Source organism: Plecotus auritus (genome assembly GCF_963455305.1).
Source record: "Plecotus auritus genome assembly, chromosome: 4".
NCBI classification, from domain to species: Eukaryota; Metazoa; Chordata; class Mammalia; order Chiroptera; family Vespertilionidae; genus Plecotus; species Plecotus auritus.
Window position 1 is genome coordinate 85,299,135 of NC_137775.1, and position 27,915 is coordinate 85,327,049.

The 27,915-nt window shown below is 41.7% G+C and overlaps 1 protein-coding gene across 1 annotated transcript; it reads left to right on the forward strand.

Annotated features, from left to right (window-relative positions):
- Positions 1–1,455: 1,455 nt before the first annotated feature.
- Positions 1,456–26,853, forward strand: LOC308246618 (putative adhesion G protein-coupled receptor F2P). Its single transcript, XM_080665025.1, has 9 exons — positions 1,456–1,563; positions 6,123–6,165; positions 7,189–7,340; positions 9,397–9,630; positions 11,181–12,539; positions 17,941–17,982; positions 21,910–21,969; positions 24,787–24,863; positions 25,970–26,853. Exons 1-8 carry the CDS (start codon positions 1,492–1,494, stop codon positions 24,832–24,834), a joined length of 2,010 nt encoding a protein of 669 aa, XP_080521151.1. The 5' UTR covers positions 1,456–1,491; the 3' UTR covers positions 24,835–24,863; positions 25,970–26,853.
- The last annotated feature ends 1,062 nt before the right edge of the window (positions 26,854–27,915 follow it).

Here is a 27,915-nt window from a genome sequence, read left to right on the forward strand (position 1 = left end):
TTGTATGGCCATTTGGGTTGTTACTAAATTCTTTAAAAGTGATGATCAACAAAGTAATCCTTTTGCTTAAAAAGCTATAGACCTTCAGAAACTTGAACTGACAATGATCTGAATCAGATAATACAAAATATTTCAAATAATCATTAGATTTCAGTGGAATTTCAGCTAGGCAAGTATTTCAATGTAAGAAACATGATTTAAAAATACATTTTGCCTAAATCTTTAAAATAATGGCATTGTTTGCTATAGTATTATGCATGGTTGGGATAAAGACTATTCTCTTTTGGCTAAAAATGGTCAAATAGCAAATGTGAACCATTGCTAAACCCTGACCTTTATTGACATCCAAGTCTTCTGAATCCTTCCATCTAAAAGCAAAGAAACAGAGCCCTGGCCAGCATTGCTCAGTGGTTGGAGCCTCAGCCTGCACACTGGAGGGTCTTGGGTTTGATTTTAGTCAAGGGCACATACCTGGGGTGCACGTTTGCCCCCTGTTGCCCCCAGCCTGGGTGTGTGTGAGGCAAACAATCAATGTTTCTCTCTCGCATGGATGTTTCTCTCTCCTCTGTCTCTCTCCCCCCACCTCTCCCTTCCACGCTCTCTAAAAATCAATGGGGAAAAAATATCCTCACTCCTCTGGTGAAGGTTAAAAAAATAATAATAATAAAAGCAAAGAAGCAGCAAATGCCTTTCAAAGAGGATCTCTCTCAAGATGAAAAATATTAAAATAATTAAAGTTTAGAATTGAAATTTTTAGCTTATGTGAGTCCTCTATAGAGAATAGACCTGATGGAAATTGTCAGCTCTTCCCAACCACCTTCCCTCTTGCTCTCCTTTCCTCTTCCTGTATTGAATATAGTGTGTGCCCACCATGTGTACACCACTCTTCTAGGTGCCAAGGAATCATTTCGACATCAGTTATGGCAGAAAGAAGTTGCGACCTACCTATGAAACACAGCTCCAGGGTTATGTGGGAATGAGGATAATAGGCCAAGGCTGGTGCTTAATCTCCTTCAAAATATATTTCTAGGCTGAGTCCGCACAAAGGAATTCCAACTCACGTTCCACCGTAGCCACCCACATCTTTCTCAGCCCTGCCTAACCCAGAGAGTGAGCCATCTTTCCCGTTCCCTGGACATGGGTTGTTATTCATTACACCTGGGCAGGTAGCTTCCTTTGGAGACATTCCCACATGAGGCATCACATGCAAGCCGGCAGCAGAGGCTGGGAGTTATCTCAGCGATTGCTTGCACCTCCCAGTGCCAGCTGGCGCTCACACATGCAGTCTCCTGGTGAAGTCAATGGATGGGAAGCCACAGGGAGGCCACTTCTGGGGCAGGGGCTTCTGAGTAGACAGCACTAAGGACAGAACCCCATCTGATAGGCTGACTGGATCTGCAGTGGCATGGAATTTTGAAAGCTTCAGATTGGAAACCTTTTGCTTTTGTGTTTATTTTTATAGAAGCAAGAAAGGCAGCTGCATTGAAGACAATGACTCATACGTTTTTGCTGTTCTGCTTAGTGTTTCTTTTGCCCACAGAGTCCTGCAGGACATTATGCCAGGTAAGAGAATGGAGGTGGGGGGATGGAATGGTGGGGAGAAGCAAATGGAAATCTAAAACCCAGCTCTAGGTTATCTGAGATGAAGTGTAGGGAGATAGTGGTAGAATGGTTCAGCCAGCTGAAATTGCAGTTGTAACTATACGTGTACAAAACCCATTTTAGCCAAGAGCTGCAAATTATTTTTCCACCAACTTTTCCTATAAGTTCCTGAGATACAATGAGGCTCAAATGATTTAAGGGTGATAATCTCTTCTTTCTATATCTTTTGATGATGAAGTTTTCAGTTGCTTGTAACAAGGGCCACTTCCTCAGGGACACTTGAAAATGTAGGTGCGGTGAGGGTCACATTGACTGAGAGAGATAGTTAATGGCATTTAGTGTGGGCAGAACCTAGGAATGGTCTGGCAAAATGAAGCATTGTCCCACCCCAAATGGCATCTTCTTTGAGAAACCTGATAGTGACCACCATGGATGGGCTGGAAGGAGTAAAGGGCAATTCAGGTAGTCAATGGCTAATCAAAATCTAACTGGGATGGAGTTTGTAGCAATGAACTATTTTCACATTTTGTGGGGCAGTGAGCCTGATGACTCTCTCTGGAATATTTTTTCTCATACTACAAGTCATTTTAATTTTCCTATTAGTTATTTGTTTAAAATAAGGTATGGAGAATCATTGAGAAAGAGAGAGAGAAAAAAAACATAAAAGTAGTTTGAGCTTCTTGAGAAGAGAATATTATTATTGGGCCACAAATCTGAAAGAAAGCTTTGAGATCAACTGGTAAAGCTACACTCCCTTATTTTATCAATGGTGTGAAATGTGACTTGCTTGAGGTTATACACCTACTAATCTAAAGAGCCAAGCCCAGGACCCTTGTCTTCAGATTCTTAGTTTCTTGATCTTTCCATTTTAATATGTACTTTCTTTTTTTTAAAAGCAAAAGTGTGGAAATTTATTATATGCAGCTACAAACTCCCCTCATGGGGAGGGGGCCCAAGAATGGGTTGACCTTCATATGTGCTTTCTTGAGAAGAGCCTTCTTAGGAAAGAATAACTAAAAATTTATTCTATGAGTTTCCAAATGATATTTACTTTACTGTCTAAGTAGTTTGTCCTTGGATGGGAATTTTCTCCATGACTCCTCTTCTCCCAACACTGAGCTGGTGCCTAGTTTCTGGGAGAGATTAGAGACTCCTTCAGAAATACCTTTTCCAGGAGGCATCCCAACCCCCACAGTGAGGTACTATTTCCTCCCTTCATTTTCTCTTCCACATTTTCCTACAAGACAGAACTTGAAGAATAGTCAGAGTTTCAGAGTTAGCTTTGTTTTCTTTATTATTGGGGATCACCTTATGAGGATTATCCCATCCTTTTATTCTTACTAAACAAGTTGCTGGATGCTACTCCTCTCCTGACCTGACTACTAACTCAAGCAGCTGCACAGGTTTAACAGGCGGCAGGTTTTGAAGTGTGGTTTGCTTTTTTCTAATATTATGTTGACAATTGTTGGTATCTGAAGCTAACATAGCTCCTATTCAATGCCACCCAAGAAATGAAATGACCAGGAGTTGTACATGGCTGTGATATGACAAATTAACTAGGAAGAAGTGAATCAGGTCCTTCTCTTAAGAAGGCAGAGTTTCCAGAATTCCTTGTAAACAGCATAGTACAGCCTTGTGCCCACACATCTGATTACTATAATGTGACTTCACTGTAGTCTGTTTAATGGGTCAAGAGTTGTCTACTTTTATGTGCTTTATTGTGGCATATTAGAGATCATGACCCTCTCAAGATGGGCTTATGGCATCTTGAGATGCTTGTATTTCCATATGCCCTCCTCTGCCTTCTCCACTTGGACATGGGTTGACTTGATGGGAAGAGCAGTATTGTAGGAGTAGGAGAACCGAGTTCTAGGCCCAGTTCTAAGAGGAATGCCCTAGATAGCCTTGTGCAAGTCACCTCATCTATCAAAGACTCACTTTCCTTATCTGTACAATAAGGGGGTTGGACTGGTTGATCAATAAGATCTTTCAAAACTCCAAAAATATTATTGTAATGTTCTTGTTTAGTGAAAAGCCTTTAGCTCCTCCATGTATATACTAAAACTTTCTCTTGATTATGAAATGAGAAGTCATCTTACATCAGTATTTTGAAGGATTTGTATTCCATGAATCAGAGATACCTTCCTCACTTTGGACAGACCTGAAATGCTCAATTCAGATTTTCAATAAATTCTCATTTGGTAGAGAAAAAATAAGATTCAGCTTTGTTTTCTGATATCATAGAGAGAAATAATGTTGTGAAGAAGAAAGGGATATGAACTCCAAGTGTTAGTCACACAGTTAAGTCATTGTATTTCCAGTTCCTTCCCAATGGTTGAGATCTATGAATGCAGGTTGGAGTAATTGTACCAGGGCTTTTTCCAGGCCCTAGAGGGAAAACTTCTGGTCAAGAAACAGGAAGATTTAGACTCACTTTCCAAATACACTGACATACATGTACATATATGCCAGTATATTCAGACATACTAATATGTATGTATATTTATATGTACTGATCTAGCTACTTAGGGAACGTGAAGTACAATTCACGATCCATGCTATGTTCTTAAGGAACTTAAAATTTAATTTAGAAAATAATAAGCATATGTAAAAATGATTAGATAGTATTACAACAGATCAGGTGAGTAGGTGCCAAGTATTGAATGAGTGGTATAGTAGTATGGATAATAAATTTTATAGGAGCGAGAGAGGAAGAGATGTACCATCGAGAACTAGATTGGGAAAGACTTCTTGGAGGAGGCAAACTTGAGCTTCATATGTAATAGCCATTCCCTAAGTTCATTTTCAGAGAATAATAATGATAGCTAAATCTTAAATACCACTTACAACATTGAAGGCCCAGTTCTAAGTGCTTTTCATACATGATCTCATTTATTCTTCATAAAAATCATCTGAGGCAAGATTATGAAATTGTAGTACTATAATTCCTACCCTGCTTTATGGATGAGGAAAGTGAGGCTCAGAGAGATGAACTTTCTCAGGACCTCAGTGGCAGTGTTGAGATTTGAACCCAATGTTCTGTTCCCAGAGTCACCCATTGACCACAAAGTAACACTGCTGCTCAGTGAAGGGTACAGTGTCATACAGATGGATGAGAAAGGAAGGGCTTCTAATCAGGAGAGGTGGGAATGCTCATGGTACGAGGAAGCCAGGTTTTGGGGGAACCACTCTTTAAAAAAGAATATAAAATGACAAATACAAAATTTAGGGAAAAGTGAATATTTAATTAGAATGAGAAAAAGAATCATAACAAACTTCAAACTTAGAATAATTACTCAGCATTATTCAGCAATAAATTCAATAAAATAACAATATTTTTATTAATGCACCATCCATATATTTGTTTCAAATTTTTGGCTGCATACTTGCATATCAATAATTTTATAATTTTTTTTCTATAGAGAGAATAGATTATCCAGTCTTTCCTCTAGCATTGCTGATTAACTTTATTATTCTAGTTTAGAAAAATAGCTTTTAGCTTCTGGATTCATTATTAGTAATGCCATGTAAATATGTAGAACTGTTGTGAACTTTGGGAAAACCTCTAGCAAGTATCTTTTGTATATGACCTACAAGGTTTCAGGGCCCTTAGAACTTGCTTGTTCTGTGACTAATTGTAAGTACTTCTAGCTAGAATTAATGCCACTTATGTGTTGATGTTCTCATTGTCATGCAGAAATGGCTGCAAACTGTAGAAGTACTATTAAGTCCAGGCCAGTGGTTGGCAAACCGCGACTCGCAAGCCACATACGGCTCTTTGGCCCCTTGGGCGTGGCTCTTCCACAAAATACCATGTGCGGGCGCGCAGGTACAGTGTGATTGAATCTTCGTGGCCCATGTGCAGAAGTCGGTTTTTGGCCTGGGTGAGTCTATTTTGAAGAAGTGGCGTTAGAACACTCAAGGGGCCAAAGAGCCGCATGTGGCTCGCGAGCCGTGATTTGCCGACCACTGGTCCAGGCTAAATGTATCCCCAACTCACTTCTACTTGTCCAGATTCCATAAATAAGTACAAGCTCTCTAGTGCTGTCCAAAATGGGGGAATATAAATGGGGAATTTGGAGTGGCAAAAAATAATGGTCTGAGCAGATGCTGGTTAAACAGTGTTGCTTTTGACAATGTAATAAAACATAGGAACAAGTGAGCCCATTGCTAGATCCTCTCTCAGTGCTTCAAAGGGGCCCATACAGGCAATGAATTCTGAAGCTTAATCTTCATTAACTTCCCAGTAAATCCACCTCTGCTCATGATGCTCCTGGATAGAATGTAGTTCATCCTTACCGGAGCGGAACAAGGGATCCTACTGAATAGCCGTGCAAGGATAGCTATCCAGGCTAAAGGGCAGATGGGGTCAAGGGCCACATGTCATGGTCTCAGCTTTTGGTGGCATCCTGGTGTCACAGCTGGTGAAGATGTGGTTGTTGGCCTGTGACTAAAGTGAATCATTGGGTTGGCTTCTCACCAATTGATTTTGATGTGAATTTTGATTTTTCCCTCTCTAGGCTGCCAGCAAAAGCAAGGAGAAAGTGTCTGCCAAGCCACATGGTATGTTGGTAGCAATTACTAATGAAATGAAAGTTTTACTGTCCATCTGTTATAATAGAGGGCCATCCTTGGCCGTGTCTTATGGACTGGCAGATGGGACTCTTTGATGGTTTGCATTGGGACTTCCTTTTTATATTTCTCATATTAAAATGTACCTTTGACCTCTGCTTCCCTCTCTTGCCAGCACCCTCTGCTCCATCCTGGTCTTGGAGTTATTTACTATAAATCCTTTGGATTGAGCCAACTCAGGCGGGGGCAGTGGCTAGCAGAGGTCTGTGAGAACCCATTGACATAAATGATTATAAAGTTCCAGAGTTGGGAGGTTTCTTAGAGAACATCATTTACAGTGGCTTCCAAACTGTCTCCTCCTGGAGGGGACTGAGGAGGTGCTCAGGGTGTTCCTGTGAGGTGTGAGGGACCTAGGGATTGACCCATGGGCTCTTCCCACCCATTTCAACTGGGCCAGTTTCACTTTTAACTATTTTTTAAAATAAGTTTTTATTGATTTCGGAGAGATGAAGGGAGAGGGAGAGAGAGATAGAAACATCAATGAGAGAGAAACATTGATCAGGTGCTTTCTGCACACTCCCTACTGGGGATCAAGCCTGCAACCTGGGTATGCACTCTGACAGAGAATGGAACCAGCGACCTCCTGGTGCATGGGATGATGCTTAACCAAATGAGCCACACCAGCCTGGCTATTTTCTACATTTGAGTTCAGGATAAGATTTTGTTGGAAATAATAGTAGTTTGTCACTGAAATATAGTGTGTCCCAAAGAAAGTATACGCATATTTTGAATGATTATAAAGGCAGTGTTTATTAAAATACATTTCATTTTATATTATCAGCTGTTACAGTGTGTATATATTTTTGGGGGCACCCTGTATATGATGGTCACTGATCTACTTCAATTTTCCTCCACATTACAAAGTCCACAAGATTTATGTGCATTCATGTGGCAACACCTTGAGCCCTGAGTCCATATCTCTCCATCTGATGCTAATGCCTTTTATCTTCCCAGGTGCATGTGATGGGGTCTGTGTGGACAATTCCCACTGCAGTCAACCCTGCCCTCCAGATACTCCGGGAAATATGGGGTTTTTATGTAGGCAAAATAAATGGCACAAGATCACTGATACCTGCCAGACTCTTAGCGCCTTCAACATCTTTGAGGTAATAATGTCTTTTCTCTCACATGCAAAGTGGAGCCTCAAATTAGCAATGCATGTTGCACTCACTAAGAGAGAGGGACAGGGTGGTAAGTAGAGGCGCTTGCAGCTGAAGACATAAACATCTACCTGTTCTCTGTATATTTATACTGGAATGGCATTCCTAACTTTGGGCATCTAAAAGTCTGTGCTCCAGTCTCCCACACCTTCCATGACACAAAGGAACCAGATCGCGTAGGCCAGAGCTAGAAGTGCTGTCTAGAATCATCACAGTTTACTTCTCCACTTCCACTCAGCTCTTTAATACCCCAAAGCCCAGCTACTCAATGTGTCCTTCACTGACCAGCAGCACAGGGCATCTCTGAGAACTTTCAGACACAGGGCAATTGGGCTCCATCCAGACCTGCTGAATCCATATCTGCATTTTACCAAGATCTCCATGTGACTTCGGTGCTCAGTAAAGCACAAGAAGAGAGCTGAACCTGGAGGGAAGGACTTCATTGTCAAACAAAGGAATCTATTTCCACATATATTTAAGTTGTTACATATTTTAAAAAGTCAAATTCTAGTAAATAAAATCAGGTCAAATGGCATTTCTTCTTCCTTTGTTTCCTTTTCTCCTCTTCTATCAGGAGCATTACCTTTCTGAAGGTCAGATCCTGATTCGTTCAGGGGAGTCAATGTTTTGGCCTCTTTCGTGTCCTGACAACATTCCCATCCCGTTTTGGGGTATGGCTGGGGGAGGTAGTGGATGCTATACCTGAAGTTACCCTACCAGACTTCAAGAGGCTGCTCATCCCTGATTTGAAGGATCTGGGCAAAGTACACATGGAGACCCACATTCCATAAGTCCTAATATTTAAATGCTTTCAATCAAGTCTACAAACCGCTAAATAAAGCAGATTCTGTCAGCCTCCCATTCTAGATTCCATCCTGCATCTCATGGGTGGTGGAAGGCCAATGCCACACATCCATAAGCCTGAACACAGGTGTCCCTTTGACACATCTCAGGCCTACAGGTGGCCTGGTCCATCCGTGGCAGCACAGACTTAGGGAAGGCCCTGGAAATGGGCTTGCTGTTGTCATGTAGAATAATCAGGTGTCTAGAAGCAGGGACATGGGTTCTGTGTAGGCCATCCTCTAGGCCATGGATTCCTTGTCTTCCTGAAGGGGAAGGCTGGAGAAAGGGTTCTGCTAAAGCAAGGTTTGGCAATTTGGCAATTTTGTTCTGTAAAGAGCCAGAGAGTAAATATTTTTGGCATTGTGGGTATTACAGTCTCTGTTGCAACTAATCAACTCTGCTATGGTAGTAAGAAAGCAGCCCAGTGAATGAGCAAGCTGAGTCCCAATGAAACCTCATTTACAAAAAAAAAGATGGCAAACCTGTGGCTATAGTTTGCTACCCCTGCTTAAAGTGTGGGACCCAGAGCCTGATCTGTGGGAAAATGCTACCTATCACTACTTTTAGTCATTCTTCTCTCTTGGTGTTCCAGTTGATTCATTCAAATCTAGTTCGGAATTTCTATTTTTTTCAATTTTATTTATTTATTTATTTATTTATTTATTTATTTATTTATTTATTTTTTTGAAGTATTACAAATAGTAGTACATATGTCTCCTTTTTTTCCCCCTATTGACCTCCCCCCGGTCTCCCCTACCCCCCAGTACATGCCTTTACCTGCCCCCCCCCCGGAATTTCTATTTTTTTTTAAATATGTTTATGTCTTACACTTTGCCTTTGGGAAGAATGAAAAGTAAGTTTAAATAGCAGTAGAAATATACCCATGTGCACAGTATATGTACACAGAAGGGGTGTGGAGGGGAATGCTAAGGATAACAATTGCTGTTTGGATATAGGGGGTTCAGGAGTAGGCAGCTGTTCATACACCTTGGTATTGGGCAGGTGGTTCCACAGCAGATGTGACCTTGACAATGTAAAATAGAAAAGCATTATGCATTACACAATTGTGTAATAAGGCTGTCCTATATTGTAGTAAAGGTACTTTTACATTGAAAACAACAGTAACATGATAACAAACTTTCTTTTTGCCATTTCTTAGGAGGATTTAAGTACAGTTCCAACATTTGGAAGTAGTATACACATAAATGAATATGCCGGAAAGTCTGAGACCATTGCAGATAAGTTGATGCGGAAGTGTCCGCAGGATTTGTCCTGTGTCATTAAGAACATTCAGCGTTCTCCCCGGATACCAGGAAACATCGCTGTCATCGTGCAGCTACTACACAACATATCGACAATGCTGTCGACAGATGTGGACGAAGCAAAGATGCAGGTGTGTGGCCTTGAGCACCCGGGAGAACATTTGTGGGGTGTTTTTTTGGGGGGAGATGGGAAAGGAATGCAGGTTTAGTTGGAGCTTTTGGGGGTTTGAGGAGACCATGTCTTTCACTTCAGTATTTCCAATACCTGGTAAATGTTTAAAATAAATCCTCATTGAAGAAAAAAAATGAATGAGAAAAGTGAATACATTCAATCAACAAGCATTTAAAGAGAGCACTTACCAAGTGCTGGATTGGACATCGAAGCAAGCTTTTTCAATGTATATTTTGGCAACTGTGAATCTCTAAGAACCGTTCTAGGTCCTGCAGAGAGGAAGACATTTATTTGTGAATCAGAACAGGTTGCTAAAATGGAAAATAACTGGGTGTCCAAAAAACAGCCAGAGAGGTCTGCTGTAAAAATGTGAAATGGCATTGGACATGCTTCCTTTGTATTTGACCTTCAAAGTAGAGGATAAGAAAAAGGAAGTCCAGCCTCTGGGGTCAGCTTCTAATGTGTCATGTTCCTGTACAATGCCCTGCACACAGTTGGGATTTAATAGATATTAATTACATAGTGGGTGCTCTGGGCAGGGTAGGCAAATTGCTAGCTAGTGTCACCCAGGTATGAAGTGGAACAGATGATGGAAATGAACACGGTGAAGGCTGCCCATTTGCCTGCCTCACAGGAAAGCATCACATAAGCAGGGGGAGGGAGCTCCCTTGTAGCTGTATCCTCCAACTCAAACTTGAGCAGCATGTGAGTCACCTGGGGATCTCATTAAGATGCTCATTCTGATTCACAAGGTTTGGAGTAGGGCCTGAGATTCTGTATCTTTAAGAGGTTCCCAGGGCATGCCTTTTACTGGTTGAAGGACCACACTTTATAAAAGTGAAAATTAAATATGGAACTGCCATTTGACCCAGTGATCCCATTTCTAGGAATATATTCTAAGAAACCTGAAACAACAATCAGAAGGAATATATGCACCCTTATGTTCATAGCAGTGCAATTTACAATAGCTAAGATCCGGAAACAGCCCAGTGCCCATCAGTAGATGAGTGGATAAAAAAGCTGTGGTACATTTACACCATGGAATACTATGAAGCAGTAAAAAGAAGGATCTCTTACCTTTTGAGACAGCATGGAGGGACCTGGAGAGTATTATGCTAAGTGAAATAAGCCAGTCAGAGAAAGACAATTATCACATGATCTCACTCACATGTGGAATCCAATAAACAAAATAAACTGATGAACAAAATAGATCCAGAGACATAGAAGCATAGAACAGACTACAGAATCTCAGAGGAAAGGCGGGGGAGACTGTGTGGGCAGATGGGAAGAGATCAACCAAAGAACTTGTATGCATATATGCATAACCCATGAACACAGACAATAGTGTGGTGAAGGCCTAGGGTGGGCTAAAAGGGGTCAATGGGGGAAGAAGGGGGACATATATAACACTTTCAACAGTAAAGTTGTTTTTTTTTTTTAAAGTGAAGCTTGAATATCCTGGCAGATTCAGACAGTGGCTCAATACTAATGCCGGTTCTTCATTGACAGAGTTACAGCATCATGGCCAACCACATTCTTGACAGCAAAAGCATCTCAAACTGGACCTTCATCCCTGAGAAAAACAGCAGCTGCGTGCTGCTGCACTCAGTCAATAGCTTTGCAAGAAAGCTACTCATAAATAAATATTCCATCGACATATCGGATGTCTTTATTCATACTATGTGTACCTCCATAACTGGAGATAACAATGGAAAGAATTTAACTTTCTCAATGAGAGTTAATGACACCCGCAGTAGTGTCACTGGGAGGGTGTTGATCAGCAGAGATGAAGCCCAGAAGGTGCGCTCTCCTTCTCAGGTCGTCAGCATTGCATTTCCAACCCTTGGAGCCATCTTAGAAACCAGTCTTTTGGAAAAGGTCACTGTGAACGGACTTGTCCTGTCTGTCATTTTGCCCAAGGAACTTAAAAGAATCTCACTGGTTTTTGAAAAGATCAGGAATTCAGAGGACAGGAGGACACAGTGTGTTGGCTGGCACTCGTTAGAGAGCAGATGGGACCAGCATGCCTGCCAAATGATTCAGGAAACCTCCCAGCAAGCTGTTTGCAAATGTAGGCCAAGCAAGTTGTTTACCTCCTTCTCCATTCTTATGTCACCACACACCTTGCGGAGTCCCATCCTGACTTACATCACATACATAGGCCTGGGCGTTTCTATTTGCAGCTTGATCCTTTGCTTGTCCATTGAGGCCTTGGTCTGGAGCCGAGTGACGAAGACAGAGATCTCATATTTACGCCACTTGTGTATTGCTAACGTTGCGGCTACCTTGCTGATGGCTGATGTGTGGTTCATCGTGGCTTCCTTTCTTGGTCCAAGGACACACCACAATGGATGTGTGGCAGCAACGTTTTTTGTTCATTTCTTTTACCTTTCTGTGTTTTTCTGGATGCTCGCTAAGGCGCTTCTTATCCTCTATGGAATCCTGATTGTTTTCCATACACTGCCCAAGTCAGTCCTGGTGGCATCTCTCTTTTCAGTGGGATATGGTTGCCCTTTGGTCATTGCTGTTATTACAGTTGCTGCCACTGAGCCTGGAAAAGGCTACCTACGGCCTGAGGCCTGCTGGCTCAACTGGGACATGACCAAGGCCCTCCTGGCTTTTGTGGTCCCAGCTCTGGCCATTGTGGTAGTAAACCTGATCACGGTGACACTGGTGATTGTCAAAACCCGGCGAGCTACCATTGGCAGTTCCATGTTCCAGGAGGTGAGAGCCATCGTGAGAATCAGTAAGAATATCGCCATCCTCACACCACTGCTGGGCCTGACCTGGGGATTCGGAATAGCCACAGTCATTGACGATAGCTCCCTGGTCTTCCACATTCTCTTCTCCTTGCTTAATGCTTTCCAGGTAAGTCCAAATGCCTCTGACCAAGTCAAAAGTGAGAGAATTTGGAAAGAAGTTTTGTGATCAGGAGGGTGTGCCATCATATCTATACTAATAAAAGCATAATATGCTAATTAGACTAGACACTGAACGACCTTCTGGACATCATTCCAGATATCCTTCCAGACAAAGCCACGGTGGCGGGGGCCAAGGCAGAGGTGGTTAGGGGCTATCAGGCAGGCAGGCAGAGGCAGTTAGAGGCGATCAGGCAGGCAGGCAGGTGAGCGATTAAGAGCCAGCGGTCCCGGATTGCGAGAAGAATGTCCAACTGCTGGTTTAGGCCTGATCCCAGCAGTTGGACATCCCCCGAGGGGTCCCAGATTGGAGAGGGTGCAGGCCGGGCTGAGGGGACCCCCCACCCCCACCCCCCCCCATGCATGAATGCATGAATTTCAAGCACTGGGCCTCTAGTTTATTTATAAAAGACAGTGGATTTGGAATAGCCTATTGAGTCAGGAAATAAACTTTTGTTTCAGAAAGACCTGGATTCAAATCTTGACTCTCATTTACTAATGTGTAACATTCTCCTGGGATATTTGCTTAACTTTTCCAAGCCATATTTTTCTCACTTGTTAATTGAGTACAATCTGCTCACTTTATAGTAGTTTTTGGAAAATGAAATAAAATAGTGAATGGGACAACACCAAGTAGCCTAACAGTAAGCTGAGTTTTAACTAGTTTAGAAATGAAACAATAACACTTCCCCCCAAATCTAGGTATGTAACTGGAAGTATTTACATATGCACATTCATATTTTATTCCATTTAGAATGTTCAGTTATCACTGGAAACCATCTTAATGATATTAAAGATAATTCCCCCTGTCCTTTCCTCTCTTACCTCACCTCTGTGAATGAAAAAAATATCCACAGTTTCATGTACATCCTTGCCAAACTTTCTATACTTACGTATAAGCATATTTTCACATAATATGAGTTAAAAAACAATGCATAGTATTTTGAAACTTACTCTACCACTTAAAAATACATACTAGCATTTTGCCAGGCTATGTCTCTTTAATGGCTAGATATTATTCAACATTCAACAATTCCCTTCTTGAATGAAATTTCTTTTTCATTTTTTTCTGTCACAGTGCACTAATGAGTCAAAGTGTATTATATTGAATGCTAAATATGTAAATGACAACTAATTAAAAAGAAAGCTTTTATTTTTATAGACTTCTAAAATATTTATTTTCCTGAATGTTTGTTTATTTTAAAATAATAGAGATTTTATGTCAAATATTGTTTTCATTTTTCTCTTTCAAAATTTAAATATACATGATTTTATTTACAATAAACATTTTAATGTCTTAGAGAACAATGCTAACAATAATAGGGGTACCTAATCATTTGAATCTCTGTTGTTGCTTTTGTGCATTTCTATAGAATATATTAATTGTACCCTACACTTCTTGTATAGCTCCTAATAATTATCAATTCCCTTACCCATGTTTATGCAGCTCATCACTGATAGAACTGGATAAAAACCTAGTGTTCCTAAATTTCTGTTCAGCATATCCAGGGGCTATTTGTCATGTACTTAACGAGTTCATGTCTTAGTCCTCACATCTTCCTTTCCTTGTCTCCCTTGGGCCATCTTGACTGTGTTTTTCATTTTGTACTAGGTTGTGAGCACTTGTATTTTGGTATCATAAGCTTTTTTCCCTGTCATAACAGGATCAACTTGTAATTTAAACTCAGTTTCTGCCTTGATACCTGGCAAGGAGGAGGGTGGGGCCCATCTAAGTACCAATACCGATGGGCCAGTGAGAAGCTGAGAGCAGGGTTTGGGTCAAGGCCAGACTCCAGGGCAGGCACGAGGCAGTGGTGTTCTGGAGCTGGCTTGTACTGGCTCAGGAAAGCTAACTACTGTATTTTCAACAAATTTTCAAGGTGGTGTAAACAGACATCATTAAATTATGTAGAATTACAATTAAATAAATTAGATTCAAATTGAAGGTCAAACATCCTCCAAATGAATCCCTTCCTAATTGTTTTTTCTACATTCTACTATGCTCTTGAGGTTATTTGAATCTGCTGTATCTGTATGGTGGAAACACTGAGAGAATGGATGTGTCCATCTCTTCCTGATTCCATGGTCAGCAATGTCATGTTGCTAGATTTAAATCAACCATGGTGGGAGCCATGTGGATCAAGGTATCCTTGGGAGGAGAGAAGGAGAGCCACAGGTCCCGAGAGGTGGGAGACAGAAACTATTGAGCAGGAAGAAGTGGGACAAGTAGAGTACTAGGATGAACCGAGATGAGGAGCAACTGTGGCTGATGGAGCAAGCAGAGAAGAAAGATCATAAATATCCCAGGAGATCTAGAGGTGTAGAAGAAATGTTTTTTGAAACTTCCTGGTCCTGGGCTTGTGGGAGTACCTCCACTGGTTTTTAAGCTCAACCACCCCCTTTACTAGGGAAGGATTATTATACATGGTGGAGGCAAACATTGGTATACAGCTGTGAGTACTTGAAACACAGAATTTGTTCTTATATTATCATTTATTAATTATTGTATTGTGTTCCATATGAACAACTGTAAACACACTTTCGCCCCACCCTGTACAGTCAGTTGCTGCACTGAATGCTACTTTGTCAAGGTACCACTTCTAGTTGGTATCTTCTCTTGTCTTTACTGAGAGTAATCGTGGGCTGGGTAAGATTTGCAGACCCATATAATATTGGGTGGCTTATGAACAACAAAAACTTATTTCTCAAACTTCTGGAAGCTTGACAAGTCTAAGATCAAGGCATGAGCAGATTCGGTGTCTTGTGAGAACCTACTTCCTGGTTTATAGGTGGACAGCTAAGAGTGTCAGACAAAAAAGCAATCTAAGAGAAGCACCCCAAGCTTGGAGCACTTGCTGGACTGGCTGAATGGAGAAGTATAGTTAGTATGTTTGGAGGAATGGATTAGCTGCATGGCCATCCAGGCACTGGTCCCTGTGAAGTCCTCCATCTCTCAGCTAAGCTTTTGCAAATCGTGGCAGCAGTGGGTTTGGTATCATTCCTGCTGATGACAACCTGGTTATAACATCTTTTCTATTTTGTATTGCACCCATGTGCCTCGACAGGCCTCTGTCTGGATAAGGGTTCACATTTGATTATGCAATCAGAGCAACTTAATAAGGATGCCTAAATCAAAGGTCATTATCTTCTTTCTCTTCTCAGATGACCACAGACCTGAGTATTCACACTTTTAAGAGAAATTTTGTCTAATCAATATTGCTGTCTATCACATTTTGAAAGTTGAGTCTCTGAGCTTCCTTTTCCTTATCTGAAAAATAGGATGAATACTTTTCCTTCTTCCCACATGGTTTTGTACGGCTACATATGAAAAAAGATTGAAACTCAAATGGACTATAATGATGGAGGAACAGCCTCCATCATTATATTTTTATGGATGATAAGAGATAGGAGAGCTAATTAATTACCTCTATATTATATTTGGATCACTTATTTATGAGCACCCATTATGTGCTTAGAAACTCAATCTGTTTGGGGTCTTGGTTTTTCTGATGATCCATGTACTTAATTTTTCTTTGCAAATTTTATAACAGTTTTTTGGTTGTGGATGGGGGAAGGAGGTTGAGGGTATTAAATAAAGCTGAGCATAGATGCTTTTTATTATTTTTTTTTCCTGTGGAAATATCTTTACTAATTATTCAGGGATTGTAAGGCTGCCATCCATTTCCTAACATCTCCTGGCTATTGCATGGGCCATTATATTCTGACTAGAGGGGTGTGTCCCTCAGCCCAGCCTGCATCCTCTCCAATCTGGGACCCCTCGAGGGATGTCTGACTGCCCGTTTAGGCCTGATCGGTAGGATAGGGCCTAAACGGGCAGTTGGACATCCCTCACACAATCTAGGACTGCTGGCTCCCAACTGCTCACCTGCCTGCCTTCCTGATTGCTCCTAACCACTTCTGCCTGCCAGCCTGATCACCCCCTAACCATTCCCTACCAGCCTGTTTGCCCCTAACTGCCCTCCCCTGCAGGCCTGGTCACCCCTAATTGCCCTCCCCTGCAGGCCTGGTCACCCCTAATTGCCCTCCCCTGCAGGCCTGGTCCCCCCAACTGCCCTTCCCTGCAGGCCCAGTCGCCCTCAACTTCCCTCCTCTGCAGGCTTGATCGCCCCCAACTTTCCTCCCTTGCTGGCCATCTTGTGTCCACATGGGGGCAGCCATCTTTGACTACATGAGGGCAGCCATCTTGTGTGTTGGAGTGATGGTCAACTTTCATATTACTCTTTTATTAGATAGGATAGAGGCCTGGTCCACGGGTGGGGGGCAGCTGGTTTGCCCTGAAGGGTGTCCCGGATCAGGGTGGGGGTTCCCTTGGGGCATGGGGCAGCCTGGGTGAGGGGCCTGTGATGGTTTTCAGGCTGGCCATGCCCCCCGGCGACCCAAGCGGAGGCCCTGGTATCTGGGATTTATTTATCTTCTATAATTGAAACCTTGTAGCCTTGAGCGGAGGAAGTTTGGCTTCCTCCATCGCTGGGGGCAACTCAAGCCTCCTCCTCTCTCAAGCTCCATGGCTGCCGCCATTTTTGTTGGGATTTATTTATCTTCTATAATTGAAACTTTGTAGCCTTGAGTGGAGGCCTAGGCCGGCCAGGGTGTGCTGAAAGCTTGGCTTCCTCCATTATCGGGGAAACCCAAGCCTCCGCTCTCTCCATGGCTGCAGCCATTTTGGTTGGGTTAATTTGCATACTCGCTCCTGATTGGCTGGTGGGCGTAGCTTGTGGGTGTATCAGAGTGGTGGTTAATTTGCATATTACTCTTTTATTAGCTAGGATAAGATGCACAGCTCCTGATAAATGCAAAACACTTTTATTTTGCCCAAATTAAAAAGAAATTCTTATAATATGCTTATATGAATTGGGGACCTTGGTCTGTTTGGTTTTCTGAGGTACCCCAAGTGTCTAGAACAGGGGTGGGCAAACTTTTTGACTCGAGGGCCACAATGGGTTCTTAAACTGGACCGGAGGGCCGGAACAAAAGCATGGATGGAGTGTTCGTGTGAACTAATATAAATTCAAAGTAAAGGAGCGGAGGGGAGAGCAAGAGAACCGGATAGAACAGCCGGATCCGGCCCGCGGGCCATAGTTTGCCCACGGCTGGTCTAGAACATGGCTGGCACATGGAAGACACACTATTGATATTTGTTGAGTGGAAGAATCTAGGTATTGTGACCATAAAATGAGTCACAAATTAAATCATATGGTCTGCATTTTTGTTTTGTTTTGTTATTAGTTTTATCAGTTTCAGAATAGGAACTGATAATGAATGCTGGTATTTCTTGTTATTATCAATATTACTTTATAAATTGCTCTTCTCCACTCTTCTCTTTTTCTCAGGGCTTCTTCATCTTGGTGTTTGGAACAATCCTGGATCCAAAGGTACCATTAATTCTTCTTGTTTTATTTTTTCTGCATTAATAATACTTGACCCTGAAATGCTCATTTATAAAGCCGACCTTTTCAGGGTCTTTCATCTCAATTATTTGTACAGACACTTGAACAGGACATCACTGCTCTTTATGATGTAAGTAATATCAGCCATCTTTCAGGCTCTTATGGGACTAAACGTATTATGTACATTAGCTCTAATCTTTAAAACAATCTTGGGTATTACTATTTTCAGTTTTATGGATGAGGAAACAGACTCAGAGTGATTAAGTAGCTTGCTTCAGAAACCCACTCTAACTAGTTGAAGCAGAAAGGAATTTATTAAATCTCACAATATCATCTTTGGGAAGGTATCTCTTTGGCTTGGAGACATGGAGGTTACACACCAGGAATAGTCCCCAATTCATAGCACAGAACTGCTCCACATGCAACCCTTTCCCTACTTTACTGGACACAGAAGCACAGTTCACCAAGCCAATGTCAGACTTGGATGCTGAACTAGAGTTGATGCTACTGCTGTTTTAGAGATCACCTCCATCCTGCCTGCTGAAGGCCACTGGCACCTGCTTTTTGAGTTTTCAGGTCTGATTGGCTGAGCCCAAGTCACATGGCTGCATCTTAGCTGCAAGGGAGGCTGAGAAAGTGAGTTCATGTCTTCTACCTAGAAGAGCAATGGATTGAAGGAAGGGGATTCTCCTAGTACAGAGAGTGTATATGTAGTGGGTGGTGAAAACAAATAAAACCTAAACAAATGAGCAAAACACCAAATATTGGCTTAGACTTCTAAAATTATCCTTTTCCATTGTACTATTCTATCTCTTGAAATAAGAAAAGCAAATAACCCTCTCAGATGTAGATGCAAACACCTTCACTGCAGGTTTAGTGTTTACTGTTTAATTAATTAATTAATTATATTATCTATGCTATTCTACTAACAATTTAATATGCAAGGTTTGTAAAAAAAAAAAAAAAAGGCATTTCACAATGGTCCTTTCATTTTTCTCATGAGGATACCATAACCTGATATTCAGAGGTGAAAGTTTGACTATTTGTCTACTAATATTGATATTTGTTTGTACTAGTTGCTTGTAATTAAGAAGTTTTTTAACTCTCAAGAACCTCAGATTACGTTTTTTTAAAATATGTTTTATTGATTTTTTACAGAGAGGAAGGGAGAGGGATAGAGAGTTAGAAACATCCATGAGAGAGAAACATTGATCAGCTGCCTCTTGCACACCCCCTGCTGGGATGTGCCCGCAACCAAGGTACATGCCCTTGACAGGAATCGAACCTGGGACCCTTCAGTCTGCAGGCGGATGCTCTATCCACTGAGCCAAACTGGTTAGGGCAGATTATGTTTTTTAATTAATCTAAAACCACAACTAGTATTTGTAGTCAGAGCATCAGTAACATTATTATTAGTAGACCTGTATTAGGTGTTATGAGGTGTGCAAAAACCTCTAAGACATGGAAGCGTCCATCAAGAGCAAAACCTCATATCTTTAAAATTATAGTGTAAAAGGTAAATACTGAAAAGTGTTATAATTAATTGACAAAAAGTTGTACAGTAGTCCCCCCATATTAATGGGGAATACTTTCCAAGATCCCCAGTGGATTTGTGAAACCATGGATAATATCTATTACTATTTATAGTCTGTTTTTCTTCTACATGTACACATATTTTAATTTACAATAAAGTTTAATTTATAAATTAGGCACAGTAAGAGATTAACAATAATAACTAATAATAAAATAGAACAATTATAATAATATACTATAATAAAAGTTACGTAATATGACTTTTTCTTTCTTTCTTTTTTAAAATATGTGTCTGTTTGGTCCCAAAGTGCATACTTTTAATCTCAATACATTCTACTTATTGAACAGAAATTATTTTATTTTTCCTTATAACTATGAAAGAGAGACAGGAAGCTGATTACAGACCACAGGGCACCTGTGTTAATCTTCCAGCTCTGGAAACAGGAAGTCTGAGATCAAGGTGTTGGCATGTTTGGTTTCTCTTGAGGACTCTCTCCTTGGTTTGCAGAGAGCTGCCTTCTTCTTCTTCTTTTTTTTAAAAATATATTTTATTGATTTTTTACAGAGAGGAAGGGAGAGGGATAGAGAGTCAGAAACATTGATGAGAGAGAAACATTGATCAGCTGCCTCCTGCACACCTCCTACTGGGATGTGCCCACAACCAAGGTACATGCCCTTGACTGGAATCGAACCTGGGACCTTTCAGTCCGCAGGCCGACGATCTATCCACTGAGCCAAACCGGTTAGGGTGAGAGCTGCCTTCTTGCTGTGTCTCCACATGGTCTTTCCTCTGGCACACATCCCTGGTGTGTCTTCTTCTTATAAGGACACTGTCTTATTGGATTAGGTCCCTACCCTTATGATCTCATTTAATCTTTTTATTATTATTTTATTTTAACTACCTTATTATAGTGTACTCACTTTTTCACTTAAAGGAAACACTTTATGGCTCTCTTTGGCATATCTGAATCACCAGCATCACTGCTCATGCCTCTTGGGGCTATTATTAAGCAAAATACTGCTTACTTGAACACAAGCACTGTGATACTGTGACAGTCAATCTGATCACCGACATGATTAAGTGACTAACGGGTAGATAGTGTATACAGCACAGAGACACTGGACAAAGGGATGAGTCACATCCCAGGCGGATGGAGCAGAACGGCAGGAGACTTTATTACACTACTCAGAACAGCACACAATTTAAAATGAATAAATTGTTTATTTTTGGAATTTTTCATTTAATATTTTCGGACCTTGGTTAACTGTGGGTAACTGAAACTACGGAAAGCAAAACCACAGGTAAGAAGGCACTACTGTGTATACCAGTAGTCTTTACACTTTTAGAATCAGTAAAACCAGTGAGCACATATCCCCAGACGTGCTTATTATTAATTTACATGGTATGTATTATACACATTATGAAACATAGAATTGAAAAAAGAGAAGAGAAAAGAAATACTAGAGGTTCCAGTATGTCTTTACATATCACAATGGACTTTGAGGGCACAGACTCCCACCCCAGACAATGCTCTTACATCTTTGGAGCCCATGTGTGACAAAACCGCTACATTTTCAGGGCAGGGTGAAGTCAGCCTGAGCTAGAGGGCTTTGGTATATATAAACTGTGAAGACAAAACTTCTACAAGGCCTTGGAAGGTGAGTAACACTTTATATAGCAAAAGGAAAGAGGGAGTAGAAATAACAAGAGAGTGCCTTGTGCAGTAGGAGAGTTAGGGAAAATGACAGGATGATCTGAAGTCAGGAGACTCAACTCCCAGCTGGCTCTGTCTCTTAATAGTTGACTGACTGCATGCTACATGACCTCAGAGTATTAATTTCCCAGTTGTACCTATCTTACAGGATTATTTCTTGGATAAAATGAGATGACAGGTGTGAAAAGCACTTTAACGTTATAAAACAAAATATAATTGTTATTTATTATTCTTATTTTCTTGGTTCCATAGGTCTTTGCTATGTTGTATAGAATTCCTTCCTTTTTTCCTATAAACCATGGTTAGGACCTCTAAAAAACAGAAGTTTAAATAGTTGAAAAAATGTGGGAAATGTTCAACTCTTCAAGTACTCCTCCCAAAATACTCCCAAAGCTAAGAATCCTCAAACTGATGGCAAACTGTATTTCTTAGCCATTGGGTTCATGTTCAAGTCCCTGATTATAAACCTCCTGTATTAGCTCCACTTTGCTTATGTCTCCCACCTCCCCACCTTTTCCCAGACCACTTCACGAAGTTACTAATCCTTCCATATTCCTCCAACAGGACCTGATAACACACTCTCCTGCTACAATATAAGCCAGGCCCCAAAACATGTTGATTTCTTATCATCTTTTAATTCTTAATTTTTCAATTGACTATCCAGATAAGAGAAGCCTTAAAGAATCGAGTAACCTCTGCAAAATGGATCTCCAGAATATCAGAGGTAAAGCCTTTATGTTCATTTTCTCACCTAAAAGTTTGACAAGATAACAATGCTGGAGTTTCTGGCATATGGGGTGTTGCTAAAACTATCCTTTAATGATCTGTGGTACGGAGTTTTTAAAAGTGCCCAGTGAAGCTATTCAAATTCTTTCTGGAATACTGGGACCACATCCAAAGAAATGAAACTCGACTTAAATGCATTCAGAGGAGCGTGACAAAGCATCAGGGCCAGAAGGGGCAAGCTGTACACCACACAGCAAGAGAGCAAGGCCTGAAACAGACAAATGAGAAAAGATTAAAGTCTCAGGTTCCCATGACAGCCCACTTGTTCCCTATGACTCTAATTGGTTGAACCACATCCAAAGTGTGAAAATTCAGGGCCTAAACGGGCAGTCGGACATCCCTTGAGGGGTCCCAGATTGGAGAGGGTTCAGGCTGGGCTGAGGGACACACACCCCCATGCACGAATTTCGTGCACCGGGCCTCTAGTCTATATATAAAAGCCTAAGGCAAAAAACAAAAAGCAAACAAACAAACAAAAACAACATGCCGTTGGTGAGGGTTAATCATATTGTCAGAGTAGACAGAGTCCTTCAGCAGTGCTTTGCCTTTGGAGAAAGTCCAGGACTGGAAGCCTGCAGACTTGGGTTTTTGGGTAAAAGCCTAAGCGACTGTTACAATCAGACGACCGCATGACCTGATGACTGGCTGGTAGCTATGACGTGCACTGACCACCAGGGGACAGATGCCCAATGCAGGAGCTGCCCCCTGGTGGTCAGTGCGCTCCCACAGCCAACCTCCTGTGGCCAGCCAACCTCCCATGGTCCCTCCCCCCAGCTGCCCCAATCGCCAGCCAGGCCAAGGGACCTCACCCGTGCACAAATTTGTGCACCGGGTCTCTAGTAAAATAAATAAGATCCCAGGCCACATGGCTCAGTTGGAGTGTCATCCCATGCACCAAAAGGTTGCAGGTTCAATTCCCAGTGAGGGAAGATACCGAATCTGGGCATGGGAGGCAACTGATTGATATTTCTCTCTCAAATCAATGTGTGTGTTTTTCTCTCTCTCTCCTTCCCTTTATCTCTCTAAACATATCATCTGATGAGGATTAAAATAATAATAATAATGATAATAATAATAATAATAATAATAATAAAGCAATGGTACTCAACTTTAGCCAAACATCAGAATCAGTCAGGAAGCTTCAAATAATGCTGCCTGCGTCCCAGTCCTGGAGGTTCTCATTGACTTGGTCTGCAGTGTGGCTTGGGTTTTGGGTGATTTTAACGTAGTCAAGGTTGAGAGGCACTCATCTAAGCCTTCCTGAAGTGTCTTAGCATTGTAAATATTTTCTTCATACCAGTACACCTGCTGTAAGTATTCCCTACTACCTCACTCTGGTCTGCCACCGTGCTCTCAGGAGAGAGGCATGACTCTTCCAATCCCTTCCCATTAAGCATGGCTCCTATCCTTATGTGTTTTCAGTACTGATCCATTCAGCCACCTCAAGGAAATTCTGTTCTTCAATGCTTTGGAAAAATAGTATTTAATATATATATATATATATATATATATATATACACATATATATATTATATTTTATATATTATATATATTTTATATATATTATTGTATATATAATACTATTTTGTACTATATATATTGATTTCAGATAGGAAGGGGGAAGGAGAGAATCATTGATCAGCTGCCTCCTGTACACCCCACACCGAGGATCTAGCCTGCAACCCAGGCATGTGCCCTGACCAGGAATGGAACCATGACCTCCTGGTTCATAGGTCGATGCTCAACCTCTGAGCCACTCCGGCTGAGCAAAATAGTCATTTTTTTTAAAAAGATATGTCAGGATCATATCCGAACTTTATTATCAGTTTTTTTTATTATCTGAGCCAGTGGTATTCAATGCTGGTTGCACCTGAGAAATACCTAGAGAGTGTTTAAAAATACCACTGTCCTGACCCCACCCACGGAGAATTTAACCAGAAAGTCGCAGGGGTAGGACTTAGCCTTTTTTAAAGCTCTCCAGTGATTCTAAGTGCTTCCAGGGTTAATAACCACTGGTATATGTACTAAGTAAATTTATCCTAACCTCTCGCAGCCCTTCCCTCTCTCTGACCACTAGTTTTCTGTCATTGGAAGTCAGTTTCATAAGCCTTGCTCAGAGCAAGTAGGCTTGCCATCTGTTTTCTCCTCCCCTGCTTTGCAGACCTCTGACCCCTAGGTGGCAGTCCTCTACAGTCCAGGTTGAACTTGTGAGACCTGCCTGGAGTGTCAGCCCAGGTTCCCAACCCAGGCTAATCAATGTGCTTGTCTGGGTTCATTTAATATTTGATGTGATTAATTAGTCTATGCTCATGTGGTAATAATTCTACCAGTCAATTAATGTATTGCCTATCTTAAGCAACATATGCCTAAAACACAGGGTATTTTAGACTCAGGCCCATCACAAGGGGATGACTGTAACTTAGAGGATTTCAGCAGGTCAGCTAAGAAGAAAAGATTTAGGGGCTAGGAAATACGTTCGTGTTGATCTCTCCCTCTAGTCCACTCAACTGCCTTCTCTCATTTCCCTCCCAAACTAGAGGCTCCTTTCGGAGAAGGAGCCAGGCAGGTCAAGGAGGGGTGATCTCTCCCGCCAGCCTATTCCTGTGTTGTCAGCTGTTCCAATACAAACAAGGAGAGGGAGAAAGTGAAATGATAAAATAAACTGCTGTAGGTTACAGTTCTCCATGTGCTTTGGATATTGTGATCATTGAAAACAGAGCAATAATAACTGAAATTATACTTCTATTTTCAACAGAACCTTTCTTCTGATTTCTCTTGTCGCCACACCAAAGGGCCAAGCTAACAAACCAGGCCACGTTCCTAACTTGGGAGGTGAGTGCAAAGCAAGTGGGGTCCTATATACATGCTACACATAAGACATTTCTTTGGCGGGGGGAATCATAATTTGATTAATTCTGATTAGAAATGATTTTTGTCTTGATTGAAAGGATTCTCCTTATGCAATCTATTCTCATCTAGATAATGTCAGAGGTACATTCACACTTCTGGTTCTTCCTGTGAAACCACTGGGCCTGTCAGAGAATGCTCTTAAATCAGCATGGGTGTATTTAAGAGGAGAGTGAGCAGGGGTGCTGGCTCCTCACAGCTCCTCTCCCCCCACCCCCTTTTCTAGTTCCCTAGCCCCAGGACATCCTCTGTGACATCAATAATATTCCCATGTTTCCCACTGTGGGAAATATTTCCCCTCATGTTAAATAATCAAGGAATTATAATACACACTATCTATGTGAGGCCTCAAGGATAATGTAGAAGCACATTTACATTTGAGGATAGTGTCTGAGAGATATACAGAGACACAGAGAGAAACACAGTAAGAAAGGGAACCATGCGGGGGGGGGGGGGGGGCGGCGGAAATAGAGATACTAGTACTTACCAAGCGGCATAGCAACTCACTGTTGGAAGAGAGCCATCTAGATACACAGACATGTGCAAAGGGTCTTCCAATTGCTGGGTCCATGGCCCTGTAGATCTAGAGAGAGAAGACCAGACAGGGAGAGGGAGACACCCACACCGGGACACCCACATTCACAACCAGGGAGAGAGAGGCACTCAGATGTATCTAGAGAGAGCCCACCACTCCTACCCCAACACATCCGTGTTCCTGCAGCCTCTGGTGCTGAGACCTTCTTCAACAGCCCAGGACCTTTCACAAAGAAAGAGATATTTTCCAGGAGGAAAGGAAGTGGTCCAGCTTAAAGAAAGACAAGGTTTTTAACTCAGCACTTGCAGGCAGCAGAACAAGCCTGTTCCCTGGATTCCAGAGGGACTTAAAGGGAAGAGCCTCTCTATCCGTCAAGGGGACTCTATGCAAAAGGGGCTTATCATTCCAGAAAGAGTGAACCCACAGTACAGTTGGTGTGGGGCTTTGGGGTCTTGCTGCTTGTACATTAAAGCTGTGATTCTCTGTTCTTGACAAGGTCATACATTCCAGGAATGGAAGAACCCCCAGGAGAAGTGTGTTTATTCCTGTCATCTGGCCTCTGGGGAGTATGAAGACAGCCTGTAGTGCTGATTGAGGAGGGTGTGACATACGGAAAGGATGGAAGGTCCCTCTGTCTACTTCTGTGCTGTTAATCGCTTCTCCTTCATCAACTGTCAACACATAAATGCCATTCTGGGCATCTACAGGGAACAGAAAGACAAAGTGGGCCACAGCAGCACCTTAGTCTTGTCGGGGCCTCCGGAAGAGCACTCTGGCTCATCTTGGCAAAGGTGTCCTGAGATGTCACCTGGCTGGATTCTGTGGGTTGCTGAGGGAGGGGCCCTCACCAACAGTTGGGCTGACACTAAGTAGGTCATTGCTGGTTCTTTGTACAAAAGGAATCCTATTGCCAGCATATTCCACTCCTCCAAATTTAAATGGGTTGCATGGTCAACCTGGCTTGGGTTTCAATGCAACTTTTTTTGGCTGTGAACCAAGTGAAATAGGTAGAGCTTTTGAACCAGAAAGATGCTCATTTTAAGTTAAGGAGACTGAAGCCTAGCACAATGGGTCACAGCTAATCAAGGCTTGAGCTAGAGGCAAAAACCCAAGTCTGCAGGCTTCCAGTCCTGGACTTTCTCCAAAGGCAAAGCACTGCTGAAGGAATCTGTCTACTCTGACAATATGATTAACCCTCACCAACAGCATGTTGTTTTTGTTTGTTTGTTTTTTGTTTTTTTAAACCTGAGATGAGAAGGGGGAAGTATCATGTTTCAAGTAGAGAGCTGCTCATTTTCTTATCTTTGTATGTAAACAAATTCATCATTCAAATCAGGTCCGCCTGATAGGAGATCAGTATTACAGATAGAAACCCTTTTTAAAAAATAAATAAATAAATAAATAAATAAATAAATAAATAAATAAATAAAATGCTCCTTTATAAAATGAGTACACAGGTTGATGCATCAGAAGAAAATTAGTGGATAAAGAAAAGGGGTCAGTGGGTAGCCCCTAATTATTCTTCTGGAAGCCTACATTAATGATGTTACATTACAAATGAAAACACAAGACTCACTTTGTGAATGAGTGGGGTCTCTCTCTCTTCCTCTCTCTTACAAAAAAATTTCCTCTAAGTAGGAAAGTTTGATAAAGTAAAATTGTAATAAAGAAGTCCATCAGAAGGTAGAAAAAATACACCAACCTGGAGACGGAGTCATCTTTCAAGTGGTATTGCTCATGTTGGGACAATTGCCCCTGTCTCAAATGAAGTCAGAAACGACATTCCCAGTATTTCTGTAAGGTCTCTTCAAGGAAAGGGTGTGGGACAGGCACAGTGCGGGTTCTCAATGCACAGATTTCAGTGCAAAGAAATGTCCTTTACCCAGAGTGATTATATGGAAGTGAGGAGGGAAATCTCATGAAACCAAATAGCTATAAGAATATGAATCTGGAACTTTAAAAAGGACTGGGTCCAATTGTCTCGTTTTATAGATGAGAACTCTAAGCATGAGAGGGTGGGGGGAAGGGAGAAAGAGAGAGAGAGGACATTCATCCCCATTGTGCGTTGAGCAGTCACATCTAGCATGAAAGCACACTCTACTCCAATGTATTCACACCCTGCAATAAGATGACAGGAAAAACATTCTACCTAGGGCTTATTATTAACCAAGAAAGGCCCATGGATGCTAAGAGAGAAACTCCAGAATTATTTGGGAATCCCTTGAACAAGCTGTGCACTCTCCCCTGCAGCCCACCACCCAGTCTGCTCCATCCTGAAAGATGTCAATACACTTGCACAGACCAGCTTGGTTGTGGTTGACCCTGGGTGGTGGTGACTGGTCAGGTGGCTCAAGGAAGTGACTGATCAGGTGGCTCAAGGAAAAATTGGTGCTAACAGTGTCTAAAACAGATGCATGGTGAGAATGCTTTGGCAGTTATTTA

Excerpts from the sequence above, each read along its gene's own strand:
- LOC308246618 (XM_080665025.1), top strand. The coding sequence starts at position 1,492 with ATGACTCATACGTTTTTGCTGTTCTGCTTAGTGTTTCTTTTGCCCACA. Across the intron at positions 6,166-7,188 it reads AGTGTCTGCCAAGCCACATG|GTGCATGTGATGGGGTCTGT; the intron begins GTATGTTGGTAG and ends TTATCTTCCCAG. Across the intron at positions 7,341-9,396 it reads GCGCCTTCAACATCTTTGAG|GAGGATTTAAGTACAGTTCC; the intron begins GTAATAATGTCT and ends GCCATTTCTTAG.